Genomic DNA, 15468 nt, shown 5'->3' on the forward strand with positions numbered 1-15468 from the left:
AGGGTCACTGAGGAACTATCAGGCTATATGTGCAGAGATTAAGCAGCAGGGAAGTGGGTCACTGAGGAACTATCAGGCCAGATGTGCAGAGATTCAGCAGCAGCAGGGAAGTGGGTCACTGAGGAACTATCAGGCTAGTTGAATCTCTGCACAGCAGCAGCAGGGAAGGATGAGGCTAGATGTGCACAGATTCAGCAGCAGGGATGAGGGATACATCTGTCAGGATCATATTCAGGAGGTACACAAAATATATTGTTAAGCTGTAAAAAAGGAAAGCCAACATCCGGGCTAGGTGGGTTGAGATACAGCAGCAGGGAGAAGGACTGACGGACTCTGCTAGTTGTGCAGAGATTCAGCAGCATCAGAGAGAAGGGACATGGAGAATCTGTGAATCAGGTTTGGCGCACAGAGATTCAGCAGCAGCATGGAGGAGGGACGCTGGGGAAATGTCAGTCAGCCTAGATGCACAGAAAATCAGCAGCAGGGAGAAAGAATGGCAAGGAGCCATCTACCAGATTATGAGTGCTGAGAATCAGTATCATGGACTTACACTGAGGAACTGGCAAACAGGCTGGGTGTGCAGATTCAGCAGCAACAGCAGGGAGGAGGGACGCTGAGGAACTGTCAGGCTAGATGTGCAGAGATTCAGCACCAGCAGGGAGGAGGGTCACTGATAGGCTATCAATCAGGTCAAATGGATGGGAAGGAGAAAGACTATGCAGCCATTCCGACAATGATTTGCAGAGTAAGTATACCAGTCTCATCAGGTTGACGAGACCTCTTAAATAATGCATGCAGTTTACGAAGTGAAATCCGGCAATAGATTCACGCTATGTCTGTGGCACATTCCTGCAAAAAAGTGGTGTGGAACAAAAAGGAAAAATTGCACACTACAGAAGGGTGCACAACTGTAAAGCTGCCCTGGGACACGGCTGGTCTCTACTCCGCTCGGCATCCTCCTGGCATTCCTACACAGGGTCTGACGAGCCGCCTCCTCTAAGGAAGAGTCACTATAATTCTGGATTATCACAAACACTTCTACATATAGCTACAAAAAAAGGAGGAAAAAAAACCAGGGCGGGCGAGTTTGCCATAATGAGGCTATTTAGCCGGACTTTCATGTGACAATCATCGCTCGCTTTCATCAGCCACTTTACCTTCCTTCTGATGAGTAACAAAGAGAACTTCTCCGCTGTGGTCGATGAAGACAGACTCCAGGCACAAAATGGCTGCAAACAGGAGAACAAGACGTCAGCGCTCCCGAAACATCAAGGGTCCGATTAACCATTACATGCCTGATCAATCAGAAGGGACCACACACATATAGAAACACAATGGTGGCATTATTCCTCACCTGCAGAACCAGAGGACACAGATTACCCAAATTATTCATACAATTACAATTTTTTTCTGCTAAATTCACGGAATCCCAAGTCATTTGGCCCATCCGCGTCTTTCCGCGGCTCCTGCTTCGTTCCGTTATATTGCAGACACCTTACCATTACCCTCTACTCCTACATTATAGAAGGGGGCAATTATGGAGACCGAATGCACCTGCTGTACGGGGTCACTGCATATTTGTAGATAATCCCCAGCCATAATCTTGCTGACGTATGGATTTCTGCCACTTGTTCTAGAAACACATCGCTGCCAGTGTAATTGTTCTGAGCGAACCTGCTCCAATAATAACCAGTTTGCGGATATTAAAAGAATATTTCAGTTTCGGAAATACCCTTTACTCCAGCTTGACGACACAAAAGAACATAGTAAAACCAAAAACACTCAGTTTCAAAAAATCACAGTAATCCGCAAGTGCTAGTAAAAAGATTTAAAAAACAGGGTATTGTGATTTTTTTTGAAACTGAGTGTTTTTGGTTTTACGGTGCTCTTTTGTGTCTTCAAGTTTCTTAGTGGTGTGAACAGGTTCCTACAGACTTGTTCACTGTGCAAGTAGCCCATGTGTTTCTGGTTCCATAATTGTTCTCTTGTGTCTACAAGATTGGGGAGTTACCCACCACTCCTTGTGGGCTATCTGCACAAAAGCTGTTCCACTCAGCGTGTCCACATGGACACTTCCTCTCTGAACCCTGTTCACACAGGTAATATACAGATGATCAGGTTTTTAAATACATCAGATAGGAATTGCATACATCAGTTAGGACTGCTCTGATAAGGGTATACCGTGAAGATTGGTAGAGCAGCTTAGTATACATTTTTTGCCAAAAACGTATCAACCAAATACCCTGTTTTTTACATCTTTTTACTAGCACTTGCAGATTACTGTGATTTTTTGAAACTGAGTGTTTTTAGTTTTACTATGTTCTTTTGTGTCTTCAAGTTTCTTAGTGGTGTGAACAGGTTCCTACAGACTTGTTCACTGTGCAAGTAGCCCATGTGTTTCTGGTTCCATAATTGTTCTCTTGTGTCTACAAGATTGGGGAGTTACCCACCACTCCCTGTGGGCTATCTGCACAAAAGCTGTTCCACTCAGCGTGTCCACATGGACACTTCCTCTCTGAACCCTGTTCACACAGGTAATATATAGATGATCAGGTTTTTAAATACATCAGATAGGGATTATACACATTAGGTAGGACTGCTCTATATGGGTATACCTTGACGTTTGGTGGAGCTTAGTATACATTTTTTGCAAAAACGTATCAACTAAATACCCTGTTTTTTCCATCTTTTGACCAGCACTTGCTTATTACTGTGATTTTTTTTTACAACAGAGTATTTTTGACCTCATTGTGCTCTTTTGCGTCTTCAAGTTTCTTGGTGGTGTGTGAACATGTTCCTACAGACTTGTTCACTGTGCAAGTAGCCCATGTGTTCCTGTTTCCATAATTGTTCTCTTGTGTCTACAAGACTGGGGAGTTATCCACCACTCCCTGTGGGCTATCTGCACAAAAGCTGTTCCACTCAGCATGTCCACATGGACACTTCCTCTCTGAACCCTGTTCACACAGGTAATATACAGATGATCAGGTTTTTAAATACATCAGATAGGAATTGCATACATCAGTTAGGACTGCTCTGATAAGGGTATACCGTGAAGATTGGTAGAGCAGCTTAGTATACATTTTTTGCCAAAAACGTATCAACCAAATACCCTGTTTTTTACATCTTTTTACTAGCACTTGCGGATTACTGTGATTTTTTGAAACTGAGTGTTTTTAGTTTTACTATGTTCTTTTGTGTCTTCAAGTTTCTTGGTGGTGTGAACAGGTTCCTACAGACTTGTTCACTGTGGAAGTAGCCCATGTGTTCCTGTTTCCTTTACTCCAGCTGTCATATAGCCATTCTGTGAGTTCAGCGGCTCAGTGCTCAGAAAATGACAGATACCCGAGAAGCAGCAGTAGAGACTCAACGCTGGACCTGGAAAGGGGGAGTCTCGCACAGTTTGGCCTAAATTCTTTTTTTATATTTAGTTTTTATTTATTTTTTAAACAGAAAAAGGTCTCAGGGGGAGGAAGAGTTTTTAGAAACCAGAAAACCCGTTAAAACCCCCCCCATAATTCATGGTGTACTATTTTGCCATGAAGTGGAGCCCTCGCTACCAATGGCAGGTGCTGCCTGCGTTATACAGCCGGCATCTGTCGCTAACCGCTCGCTCCAATTGATGCAGTGTGACCGCTTAAATGCATCGGTCAATCACCGACAGTCGCCCCAAGTAGTGCGGTTGGTCGGCGTCCATCAGCCCAGCGTGACATGATCACGGGGTGCCCATGGTTTATCATAGCTGCCAGAGGTCTACAGGAGACCCTCATTGTCGCCATGTTGGCACTGTAAAAGGAGACTGATTTTTGCAGTGTACTACAATACTGTTGAATAGCAGCATATAGCATAAGTGTTCATATGAGCCCATGTTTAAGGGGACTAAAAAAATGCAGTGTAAATAAAAAGTTTTAAAAAAATAAAATAAAAAAAAAAGATAAAATCTGAATCGCCCCTTTCACGGTAAAAAAAAAAAAAAATCTATATACATAATTGTCTAAGGGTCACTTCCGTCTGTCTGTCTGTCCTTCTGTCACGGTTATTCGTTCGCTGATTGGTCTCGCCAGCTGCCTGTCATGGCTGCCGCGACCAATCAGCGACGGCCACAGTCCGATTAGTCCCTCCCCTACTCTCACTGCCCGGCGCCCGCTCCGTAATCCCCTCCGCTCACACAGGGTTAATGGCAGCGGTAATGGCCCGCAGTGTAACGCACTCCGTTACCGCTGCTATTAATCCTGTGTCCCCCCAACTATTTACTATTGATGCTGCCTATGCGGCATCAATAGTAAAAATATGTCATGTTAAAAATAATAATAAAAAAAAAAACCTGCTATACTCACCATCCGCCGCCTTTCTCGCTCCTCGCCACGTTCCCGGGACCGCTCCATTGCAAGCGGCAGCTTCCGCTGCCAGGGCTGGTGCGCGACAAGGACCTGCCGTGACGTCACGGTCATGTGACCGCGACGTCATCATAGGTCCTGCTCACACCGGCCCTGTGACTGCAAGCTGCCGCTTGTAATGGAGCGGTCCCGGGAGCGTGGCGAGGAGCGAGAAAGGCGGCGGATGGTGAGTATAGCAGGACTTCAACAGGCTATAGGTGAGTATATGTTTATTTTTTTTTTTAAGTCTCTATACTACGTGGCTCTGTGCTGGCCAATATACTACGTGACTGGGCAATATACTACGTGGCTCTGCTATATACTATGTGGCTGGGCAATATACTGTACTACGTGGGCTGTGCTATATACTATGTGGCTGGGCAATATACTACGTGGCTGGGCAATATACTACGTGGCTGGGCAATATACTACGTCGCTGGGCAATATACTACGTGACTGGGAAATAGACTACGTGGCTGGGCAATAGACTACGTGGCTGGGCAATAGACTACGTGACTGGGCAATAGACTACGTGGCTGGGCAATAGACTACGTGGCTGGGCAATAGAGTACGTGGCTGGGCAATATGCTACGTGGCTGGGCAATAGACTACGTGGCTGGGCAATATGCTACGTGACTGGGCAATAGACTACGTGGCTGGGCAATAGACTACGTGGCTGGGCAATAGGCTACGTCGCTGGGCAATATGCTACGTGACTGGGCAATAGACTACGTGGCTGGGCAATAGACTACGTGGCTGGGCAATAGACTACGTGGCTGGGCAATAGACTACGTGACCGGGCAATAGACTACGTGGCCGGGCAATATACTACGTGGCTGGGCAATATACTACATGGACATGCATATTCTAGAATACCCGATGCGTTACAATCGGGCCACCATCTAGTATGTGTGTGTGTATGTGTGTATGTATGTATGTATGTATGTATGTATGTATGTATGTATGTATGTATGTATGTATATATATATATATGTATATATATACACACATATATACATATATACATATATATATATATACATATATACATATATACATATATACATATATACATATGTATATATATACACATATATATATATATATATATATATATATATATATATATATATATATATATATATATATATATGTATATATATATATATATGTATATATATATATATATATATATATATATATATATATATATATATATATATATATATATATATATATATATATATATATATATATATATATATACACACACACACACATATATATATATACACAGGTTCAGTATTGCTGTGGGTTAAAAATGATGTACCCAAGTGGTTTAACGTTGAGAGACAAACAGGAAAATATAAAAAAATAAAGACTAAAAACGCAATAAAACTTGACTAAAAACATTGCACAAATCCCAAAATGGTGCCATTAAGAACTATAACTTGCTACAGCTTTAAAACGAGTATTCCCATCTCCAGGATCCTATCCCAATATGTGGTAGGTGTAATAATATTAGCAAATACCTACAAGCAGAAATGTAGTATAGTTCTTCTGATTGGCTGTGTCTCTTACCCCTTGTGCAGGGCATAGCAGTAGCTTATGTATCCATGGTTACAACCACTCATATCGTGACAGTTAGTTTCTAGTGGTCGTAACCATGGATACCTAAGCTACTGCAATGTCTTGCACATGAGGTAAGCGATATAGCTAATCAGAAGAATTAAAGCGTACAAAATTGATTAAGATCAAAGGGTGAATTAGCAACTGGTGAAGATAAATCCCTTTAAAAACATGTATTTATTTAGAAAATGAATAAAATACACTGTGAATATATACGTCTGAAATAAATCTGCACGGATAACTAGCAGTACTTATCTTTTGGACATAAAGGAAAAATTCTGATCCCAACAGTTTATGATCACATTGATTTTTTACAAATATGGACGTAACAGATTTTTCATACAATGATTAATATCTTCTGACAAGTATGGAGATAGGAATAATTTCTGTGTTGTGTCGGATCAGTAATTCCATCCCAGGTAACGTCACGCAATGGGGCCTATTTATCCCTAGCATGTCCGCTGAGCTCTTCTTACCTAGTAGTGGAGGTTGGCACCCTATTAATACGGGATTTGGTGCCCCAGCTCCACAGTGGCTCGCCCTCACTTGTCCTGCTTGTCCCTAGATATTATGAGAATATGAAAAAACCATTCTAGTCTAGACAAAATGGCATCGAATAGAGATATATTAAAAACTTAACCGTTTCGCATTTCTATAATGATATCAATCTCTGTATCTCGTGCCTCGACGCGTTTCGCCATAACTGGGTCATCAGGAGGCCCAATTTAGAAGTTATGAGAGTTAGAGACAGCCATAAAGGATGCAGGATAATGATATGCCCATTGTGATGTACCATATACCAAATGTGTGTACCTAGCAAATCAGAAGAACTATACTATATTTCTAATGAGAGGTATTTGCAAATATTATGACACCACCTTCATAATTGGGATTGGATATTACGAGATGGGAATACTCCTTCAAACCAATAAAATAATGAAAAAATAAGCTAGAGAAACAAGTTTGATATCGCCATAATCAGATCGACGTGAAGAATCAATTTACCAGGTCAATTTTGCTGGAATACGAATGCTGTAGAAACAAAACCCAAAAAGACAAATGGAATTTTTCAGCATCTTATATGGTAAAATGAATGAAACGGCGGAGGGTCCTATTTTTTTTATTTTTCTTACTTTGGTGCGAATCCAACTGTTAGGACATTTATTAAATTCTGGACAATTTATATAAAATCTAATAATCTGGGAGAATCTAGTGTGCGGAATACGTCATCTATATTTGTTTCTCCAATTGAGATAGAGCATGTCCATCTGCAGCCGCGGCGGGCGCTGGAAGCCGGCCCTTCTGATCCGGCGGGGACAGATAACACAATGCAGTATAGTGGTTCTGCCAACCCGGCCACAATGGCTCCCACACAGCTCAGATCCAGACTCGTGTCGCGATGGCTGCAATTACATCAAAATGACTTTATCATCTGCCAGCGAGAAGAGGCTATTGTGCGAGCGGCACAAACGGCCTCTGTCAGCCATTTACTGCAGGACTCCAGTAATGAGGGGCTTGTTCTGTGCCGGGGTCGTGTTCCTGGGGGTGACGACATTGGACATAAAGAAGAATGACTGTGACAGAGAGGACATGACTCCTCTGCACGACTACACAGAAAATCCCAACATCCTCTTGCCTAGGGACATATGTATGAAGAGGGTTTTCCCAAAAATCGAAAATCATAGGAGTCTAATCGTAAAAGGAGACCACGGTGGTGGTCACAGATACGTGGTGCCTCTCCGGGAGAGAAATGGGGAGCGACAAGATAATCCAGGCATGAGCATTACCATCCCCAGGGACACCATCATTCTCAGGGTTAATAAAGGAAGATGGGACACCAACTGAGCTCCGGAAAGACCTAGGACTCAAGAAACCGCTTTAAACGTGCTCTTGACACAAGACCGTCCATTTATCTAATATGTTTATGGGGTGTCTCGAATCTTCCACTGACGAAGATTAAAAAAAAAAAAAAAAAAGGATCAGGCATATTGAGTTTCAACATACCCGATCCTTTTGGGAGAGAAGACATAGCTAGGCTTGAGCGAAACGGATCGGACAAATTCAAAAGTCGCCGACTTTTGGCAAAGTCGGGTTTCATGAAACCCGACCCTAGTGTGGGATCGGCCATGCGGTCGGCGATCTTCGCGCCAAAGTTGCGTTTGGTGCCATTTTTTCAGCCAATGAAGGAGCGTGGGCAGAGTGATGACATAGGCCTTAGGGGAGTGCACGCCTATCGCCATCTTCTCGCTTGTGCGCTGTAGCGATTTGCACTGTGTAACACCACCTTCGAGAGAGAGAGAGAGAGAGAGAAGGATAGGGAGAGGGAGATTTCCCATTGACTTTGAATTGGGTTTCGTGTTTCGGGGAATTCGAGATAATCGGCCGATTTCACTCGACTTTTGAGATAGTCGGGTTTCGCGAAACCCGACTCTAAAAAAGTAAAAGTCGCTCAACCCTAGACATAGCCATAGGCGTCTGGCAGAAGATCACCCCACTCTACCCATTAGGAGAACACGTATGAGGGGATTAGGAATGATTGCATTCCACTAGAGCTAAGGCGTATGGTTATCAGAAAAACATTTGATACAAGTCTAATTCACCAGTTTGCTCAAGTTTAGCCAGGAAATTAAATTTGCATCAATTTTAAAGTGTCAAAAGAACAAACATTATGTTGAACAGTCTTCCCAGACTCCAGAGCGTAATAATCATATGTGAAAAAAATAAAAAAAATGTATACCCACCTCACCATCACAGGTCCCAGTGAGCAGACCAGCTCTGGTTATCAGTTTGGTCGTCATTGGGCCATCTTCTACAACTACCGGTTCCTGCCATCTTTGGCCTCCCTGTAACATTGCAGCCTAGTCAACACTAAATATGCTGGGCACCAGAAGATGTAAAAAATGACCGATGCTGGAAAAACACCAAAGAAGATGGCCCAATGACGACCACACTGGTAACCAGATCAAAGAAGATAGCGGGACCGAAGGCCCAATTCTTGTAAAATCTCAAATAATCTTTGCTAGAAGTGTCCCAAAATTATTAAAATTGTCTAGCTAAGGAGATTCTGTATAAAATAAAATTATGCACGGAAAGAATACACGATAACATTAATGCATTTGTACCTGGATAATCCACATACGTCTGTAGGGTATATAAACACTCAGAGCACAGTGCCCACAGCTCATCTTCTTGTAAGGGCTTTCCATAGTTTAGTAAGACTTCTTTCAAGGAAACCCACTATAAAAAATATAAGACATCATCAAGTTAGGTTAATGCATGTAATGAACCGTTGCCTAGATGTCTGAGGAAGGTCTCTGGCATAAAGAAATGCACTACTATCCTATTTTACTATTACAAAAGCAGTTATTAATTTTCTTAGCTAACATGTTCTAAAGGTCATATGTGGGGGCAGCTCTCATCTAAAGTCAAGGGGCAGCAAGAAAAGTTTTACTTTCTGATTCTGTGGTCGAGTGACAACAGAAGATAGGTCACAGGAGCTTACTGTCATCTCTCCTCTTGTACAGCTCTCAGTGTGGTGGGGAGGGGGCGATACAGAAACTTGTCGTCAAGTTATCACCCACAGGAACTTTTCATCAAGTTATCACCCACAAGATCTTTTTTTGCTAGGTTATAATCCCCCTACAGAAATTATTCTTTGTGATCACCGTCCGGCACAGAAACATTTCTTCATATTATAACTGCTTCCACCACTCAATCTTAGATGACACCCCCCGCAAAACAAAAAATGTAAGGGGATGTTTCTTTTTAACTTTTGTAAAGGAGTGAGAAGATTAACAGTTGCACCTAATTAAGTCATTTATCAAAATAATGCCTGGGATGTTTACCACCATTTGGATGTTTGGTCTATTCCGCTGATCTTGTGAAGATACTGTGTGTGTGCTTATGTGCGTGTATGTATGTATGTATGTATGTATGTATGTATGTATGTGTGTGTGTGTGTGTGTGTGTGTGTGTGTGTGTATATATGTGTGTGTGTGTGTGTGTGTGTGTGTGTGTGTGTGTGTGTGTGTGTATGTATATATATATATATATATATATATATATATATATATATATATATATATATATATATACATACATACATACATATATATATATATATATATATATATATATATACACACACACACACACATACATATATATGTGTGTATATTGCACCCATAAGTAGACAGCCCCTTTGAGTGCCATGAATCAGGGCTTTGGCTTATACAATGCCCCGCACAGCACCAGGGACAGTTCTGTAAGGAGCGCATTGTTCTGGCTGTGTAAGGTCATCTATCATAATCCGGTAGTTCTGCAGATAATGTACAGTCCCCGCTATTGTGAAGCATGAATTGGGGGTGGTTATCAGGGAGACATCACTGGATCTTCCTATACTTTTGTCCTTACTTTTACACTTACTCAATATTTTAACCTTAAATACGCCAAAAAATATGGGATTTTGAGCCTTAAAATACCGAGAGATCATCAATATCTAAACCCTGATAAAACCTTTTAACTACCATCAATTAAAGGATTGTATCAAGCATGAAAGTTATTCCATACACACGGAATAGGGGAAAACATTCCGATTGCTGGGGGTCTGACCGAGGGCAGGGGCTCGGACAAGCACAGGTAAATGGAGCGTAGGTTGACTAAGCGCACTGCTGCCCCATTTATACTTAATGGATGTGACGACAATATCTGGCCCCTGCACTCGCTTGCTCAGCAATTACCATCACTCCCATTATGGAGCGGCAGCAGTGTGTGTGATTGGCCACCGCTCCATTCAGCTCTTGGGATCGCTGGGGGTCATATCAGCCAAAGGTTCAGCGATCAGGTATCCCCTATCCCCGGGTAAGAGGATGACTTCCAAACTTGAGAATAACTCTTTAAATATAGAAATGCTCCTGTGTGTAGATTTTAGGGGTTAGACGCTGCCCCTCGGTACTTTTTAATTCTTAGTATGTCAACATAACGTGCCCAGTGCTGGTGGTCACACAGACCCAGCAGCTCAGTCCTACAGCTGACCTTTGTTCTTTGGGTCGTTCTCCCTTCTCAAAAATTGAGGGGGTCCCAGGAATCACATTTAAGAGTTTTAAAGGGATCTGGAATTGCAATGTGACTTTAAAACTTTGTAGTCCAATTTTAGGCACTGGACCATTTACAACGGATTTGAGGGCCGGGTAACCCTTTAAAGTTATAGGAAAAGTATAAAGTATGGAAAGAGATGCACAATCAACTGTCAACTGAACAGTTTAAAGGTGTATTCCTAGAATTGAACAGTATCTTCTCCTCAGATCGTTGGGTGTCCAACCTCTGGACCTCCAGTGATGCAGAGACCAACACTCTGAAGAGCAACCTCTTTAATGTAGCATAGATGTACATGCTCAACATGGGCTCCATTCTACAATCCCACAGACCACGAATGGAGCAGAGGATGTCTGTACCCAGAGCCCCGTCCTCAAATCATTGGGGATCCCGGTGGTCAGACCACCAGCAATCAGGAGGCTATTCTCTACTCTATGGGCAGGTGAGGATTTTAGAGTCTAGGAATGTCCCTTTAACATCTTACCAAAATTTGTGTTTGTCTGCCTGGGAAAAAAGATATAAAATTTTTACCCGCTGGTCCTCCTTTACGGCAAACGATTCATATCCATCACTGAAGTCAGGATCTAGTTCAGGGCTATTAACGAGTCTTGACGTCGATGAAACATCCTCTTGATAAACTGATGCAAACGTCTCCTGGGCTTTATTGTGCTGTTTTATATTTGACCGGATGACGTCTAGGACAGGATCTTCAGCCGTCGTATATTTTATGGGCACTACGTTTCTGTCTGGGCAAAGAGAATGCTGGTTTTCTTGTTCCAGAAGAGTAACTAGATTTTCGTAAGAAACTTGAGAATGGCACTTAGACTGTCCAAGAGGGGATACACAGTTTGTGGGGTTTGGCATGGGGAGACTTGACTGGGTTATATGTCCATCTCCTGAATCTTGCTCCTCACTGCCTTCATTTGGCGATAGACAGCTAGGTAGCGACGGCCAACTTTTCAAGGTGACCATTCCTCCACCTGGTGGAGATTGGGAAAGGGATCTTTTTTCGACATTATTGACCGTGGAAGAGTGCTTATTTCTCCGATGTCTTTTTAAAGAGAGTTTTGCCATTTCGTCTTCCACCTTCACCCTTTCCGAGACGTCAAACCTTTCGGGGGAAGAAGGTTTGTTCCTCTCTCGTTTGTTTTTTTTTAGATGATGTCCAAAAGAGTTTGGAGAAGAACATGACTTCTCCAGTTTGAACTCCGCTTCTCGCCATCCGTTCTGATGCTCTTCTTCTCGCACGGAGTCAGCGCTGGGGCAGTAACTGGTAAGACTGACCGAGCAGTTCTCCGGGATAGTCGAGATGCGGTTAGTCGGAGCTTTCTCCACTGTAGGAACTTTCATACAATTGTCCTTCTTGTTGATGCCCTTCCAGAGACTCTCCCAGCCATCTACACCAAAACACACAAGTATATTATTGTACCTTCAGTTGATTGCCGTACTGTCTTGGACAAAGAAGATAATTGATTTTTTTTATGGAGCCTTTACATCATTACATTGATTTTATTTCATGAAGCATTGATTAGCCTGCAGCAGTATAGAAGATTTACCTTGGAAAGCACTGACGGATTCTATGGACAGTACTCTTCTGCCGATGGATGAAAGGCTTCGACAAACTGAAGATGAGGAGCAATTAATCTTTTCTTCACAAAGAGATATAATGCTCTGTATGCAGACAAGATTTATTTCTTATGAGAAATAATAAGACGAGGGAAAAAGATCAACACATTTAGCCTAAAGAACAAAACCTCCAGCTAGTATATTGTCAGAAAATTATCTATTTAAAACCAAATTTTAACGTTAAACATATTAAGATTTTTTTTTTCATGCCCTTATCTATATTTTAAAATAACCTTGAGAAGTTGCAGTTTTCACGGTGAGGCTCACTATCGGCTGACGCTTCCTGCTCTGTAGAGATCACTATATACAGCTCATCATTGTCACAGGCAGGATTACAATGAAGAATGGCACTTATGTACAGTGAGAGACAGAATTCTTGCTGGTTGGTAGATGTTCAAATACGGTACTTATGTAAAAAAAAAAAAAAAAAAAAAAAAGCTATTTAATTAGGTAAAAATCATAAAATGTGATTTTCTGTTTTTTTTTTTTTGTTTTTTTTTTATTATTATTTTTCTTTAAGATTTTGTCTCACAGTACCTACAATAAAAATTCCAGACGTCTCAATTCTTTGTAGGTGGGAAAACTTGCAAACTCCTTATTTTCCCCACCACAGTTAAGACAGGATCCATCATTCACATAAGGTGATGGACACAGCTCACCTCCTCTGCATCCCTGCACAGGACACAGAGCATGCTCACAAAGTGTAGATGCCACGGATGTCAATTAGTCTTCTCCAGTTACCAATTCCCTAAGGTATATATGATGGCTGGATAGTTTTAAACTGAGCAGAAAAAAGCAGCTCAAGCAAGTTGGCTGGCCCTGTAGAAATGCAAAAACAAACAAACAAACAAAAAAAAACTTGGATATCAGCACGTGCGGCCAGGAATTGGAGATGTGACAAGGACCAGAAGTGTTTGAGAGATGAGCTGTAAGGGGAGTATAAAGGATTTTTTAATATATATTTTTTGACATCTTACATTTGTGGTTTTGACGTCTGTAGAGACCCCAAACCATAATAAGGGACATTAAATATAAAGAAAAATCTGTTATAATAGGACTATATTTTGTATTGAAGCATCTAATGAGCGTGTGCAGAGGTCATTGTGAAGGGTGGGAAACGGGGGGGGGGGGGGGAGCTGTGACATCACCTTTTGTTAATGGTGGATCCTGTGCCATCAGCTGTGTGCTCAGACACACAACCTGTCAGTGTAATCCTGCCTCTGATGGATAAAGAGTCTTCTGAAAACGCTTCCAGAAAGGAGAGGAAATATGTGTCTGAAAAAAACCTTAATGCTCAGCGTGAAACCTGGTCACCATTTTTTTTTATAAGGATCATGATATATAAAAAAAAAAAAACAACATTTTCTTTTTATTATTATTATTTTTTTTTTTTTTTAAACATACAATGTAGCACAAAAACCGGACTTGGAAAAAAACAAAAAAAGGTAATTTTCTGATGACCATTTCCCTTAAGCTTCGGAGAACTGTTCTAGTTAACAGCTTGAGTGGTTTGACAACAGAACATGGGCAGCCATGGGTATTTTAGAAATTCCTTGTGACTTTTATCCACAGCCCTGACAGTTTTAGGACAGTGTATAATATCTGGACTATAATCTCCGCCAAAGAGTATATACAGGTTTGTAACTAGGTTACTAACGGATCCAGTTTTTTGTTTTTTTTAAACGGATGATAACTGGGCATGTGAACAGAGCCTTACCTAACCTACCATATATCAGTTATGAAGGAGTAGCAGGCCGAGAGAATGAAGTACGAATGTAAAATCAGACTTTACTTGTAATCTGAAACCATGGAGACACATAGGTCTGCAAAGGAGCTGAAGAAAAACTGCAGCAGAGACTATTTGTGAAGACGATTCAATCTTTTAAAGGTTTTTAAATCACATTGAAAGTGTACAACTCTGCACCCAATAAAGGGAATCTAAGCTGTTAACAGGATAAACCCAACTAGGTCGTCTACATGGTCATGTAGGTCTAAAGGTACCGTCACACTAAGCGACGCTGCAGCGATACCGACAACGATCCGGATCGCTGCAGCGTCGCTGTTTGGTCGCTGGAGAGCTGTCACACAGACTGCTCTCCAGCGACCAACGATGCCGGTAACCAGGGTAAACATCGGGTAACTAAGCGCAGGGCCGCACTTAGTAACCCGATGTTTACCCTGGTTACCATCGTTAAAGTAAAAAAAAAAACCACTTCATACTTACCTACCGCTGTCTGTCCCCGGCGCTCTGCTTTCCTGCACTCAATGTGAGCACAGCGGCCGGAAAGCAGAGCGGTGACGTCACCGCTCTGCTTTCCGGCTGGCCGGCGCTCACAGCCAGAGCAGAGAAGCAGAGCGCCGGGGACAGACAGCGGTAGGTAAGTATGAAGCGTTTGTTTTTTTACTTTAACGATGGTAACCAGGGTAAACATCGGGTTACTAAGTGCGGCCCTGCGCTTAGTAACCTGATGTTTACCCTGGTTACCAGCGAAGACATCGCTGAATCGGCGTCACACAGACCGATTCAGCGATGTCAGCGGGAGATCCAGCGACGAAATAAAGTTCTGGACTTTCTGCCCCGACCAGCGATATCACAGCAGGGGCCTGATCGCTGCTGCCTGTCACACTGGACGATATCGCTAGCGAGGACGCTGCAACGTCACAGATCGCTAGCGATATCGTCTAGTGTGACGGTACCTTAAGAAATACTGATAATTACTTACCGGTAATTTGATTTTCTGGA

The 15468-nt window shown here is 42.2% G+C and overlaps 1 protein-coding gene across 1 annotated transcript in view; it reads right to left on the bottom strand.

Annotated features, from left to right (window-relative positions):
* The window catches only part of KNDC1 (kinase non-catalytic C-lobe domain containing 1), a 127943-nt gene that overhangs the window by 73421 nt on the left and 39054 nt on the right, over window positions 1-15468 (bottom strand). The window contains exons 5-8 of the mRNA XM_069753825.1: window positions 12656-12770; window positions 11631-12496; window positions 9128-9242; window positions 1158-1229 (exon numbers count right to left, since the gene is read on the bottom strand). Of these exons, the coding sequence (XP_069609926.1) occupies window positions 1158-1229; window positions 9128-9242; window positions 11631-12496; window positions 12656-12770 (1168 nt within the window). The remainder of the gene's footprint in view (window positions 1-1157; window positions 1230-9127; window positions 9243-11630; window positions 12497-12655; window positions 12771-15468) is intronic.

The sequence above is a fragment of the Ranitomeya imitator genome, chromosome 2 (assembly GCF_032444005.1).
Source record: "Ranitomeya imitator isolate aRanImi1 chromosome 2, aRanImi1.pri, whole genome shotgun sequence".
NCBI classification, from domain to species: domain Eukaryota; kingdom Metazoa; phylum Chordata; class Amphibia; order Anura; family Dendrobatidae; genus Ranitomeya; species Ranitomeya imitator.